The 1,563-nt window shown below is 36.9% G+C and overlaps 1 protein-coding gene across 1 annotated transcript; it reads left to right on the plus strand.

The window, feature by feature from the left end:
• The first annotated feature begins 296 nt into the window (after window positions 1-296).
• LOC110298414 (olfactory receptor 502-like) lies at window positions 297-1,292 on the plus strand. The gene has a single exon (XM_021167650.1). It carries the CDS (start codon window positions 320-322, stop codon window positions 1,262-1,264), a length of 945 nt encoding a protein of 314 aa, XP_021023309.1. The 5' UTR covers window positions 297-319; the 3' UTR covers window positions 1,265-1,292.
• Window positions 1,293-1,563: the final 271 nt, after the last annotated feature.

The raw sequence follows: 1,563 nt of genomic DNA on the forward strand, positions 1-1,563 counted from the left end.
TTACACAAGTCTCATATTCTAAAACCTTACTTATAAAACCACAGAGGTATATTTTACTATACATAACTAAAAGATAACAGATACATTATTTGAAAGAAATTTACTACCATTTGTTTTAAAATTTTAAGTCACATTTATGCAGAAATACAGATGTACCTGACCAAAATTTTGTTTGATATAACTGTCAATTCTCTTTAAATGATACATTTATTTCTGATACCCTCATGGTTGAGTTGATGAAAATGATGTCATCTACTCATAAAACTCTTCCTATAATGTCTCCATCACAGCCTTGATCTGGCACCAGTTACACTGCCCCATGGCTTTCCTGGAGGATGGGAACCACACAGCATTGACAGAGTTCATTTTATTGGGATTAACGGATGACCCAGTCCTTAGAGTTGTTCTCTTCACCATCATCCTGTGCATCTACCTGGTGACTGTGTCTGGGAACCTCAGCACCATCCTTCTCATCAGAGTCTCTTCCCAGCTCCATCACCCCATGTACTTTTTTCTCAGCCACTTGGCTTCTGCTGACATAGGATACTCATCTTCTGTCACACCCAATCTGCTTGTCAACTTTTTGGTGGAGAAAAATACCATTACATACCTAGGATGTGGCATCCAGCTTGGCTCCGGTGCTTTCTTTGGAACAGTTGAGTGCTTTGTTCTAGCTGCAATGGCATATGATCGCTTTGTGGCAATTTGTAGCCCACTACTCTATTCAACCAAAATGTCTATACAAGTCTGTATCCAGTTGCTTGTAGTAGCATACATAAGTGGTTTTCTTAATGCTTCCTCCTTCACCCTTTCGTTCTTTTCTTTTTTCTTCTGTGGACCAAATATAATCAATCACTTTTTCTGTGATTTTACCCCTCTAGTTGAACTCTCTTGTTCTGATGATAGAGTCTTTATTATTCTTGCCACTATATCTGTTGGCACTGTCATTTTTATCACAGTGCTTATCATTGTTGTCTCCTACATGTACATCCTCATCACCATCCTGAAGATGCGCTCCACTGAGGGCCGCCACAAAGCCTTCTCCACCTGCACCTCCCACCTCACAGCAGTCACTCTGTTCTATGGAACTGTCACATTCATTTATGTGATGCCCAAGTCAAATTACTCTACGGACCAGAACAAGGTGGTGTCTGTGTTCTACATGGTGGTGATCCCCATGTTGAACCCCCTCATCTACAGCCTGAGGAATAATGAGATTAAGGGTGCTCTGAAGAGACAACTTGGTAGAAAAATATTTTCATAGAAATATCTACAACATTGTCAGACTTGTTATGGCAGTAATATGGATATAGTAATAAAAGTTGAGTTTCTGTGGTTGAAAAGATAATTGTTATATTATTAGCAAATGTGGAAGTTTGTAATAAATATTAGAGTTTAATTTTCAGACTATAGAAGAAATAAAACTGTCATAAATTAACTTTAATAAAATCAAATAACCTTTTAATTAACAAAATAAGGTGATTCATCTAAAACAATATGCTGAAAATATTTTGACATCATTTTCTAATATTTTCAAATATTTCATAGTCAACTTTATTACAA

Source organism: Mus caroli, chromosome 7 (genome assembly GCF_900094665.2).
Source record: "Mus caroli chromosome 7, CAROLI_EIJ_v1.1, whole genome shotgun sequence".
Lineage (NCBI taxonomy): Eukaryota > Metazoa > Chordata > Mammalia > Rodentia > Muridae > Mus > Mus caroli.

Coding starts and splice junctions, on each gene's coding strand:
- LOC110298414 (XM_021167650.1), top strand. CDS start 320: ATGGCTTTCCTGGAGGATGGGAACCACACAGCATTGACAGAGTTCATT.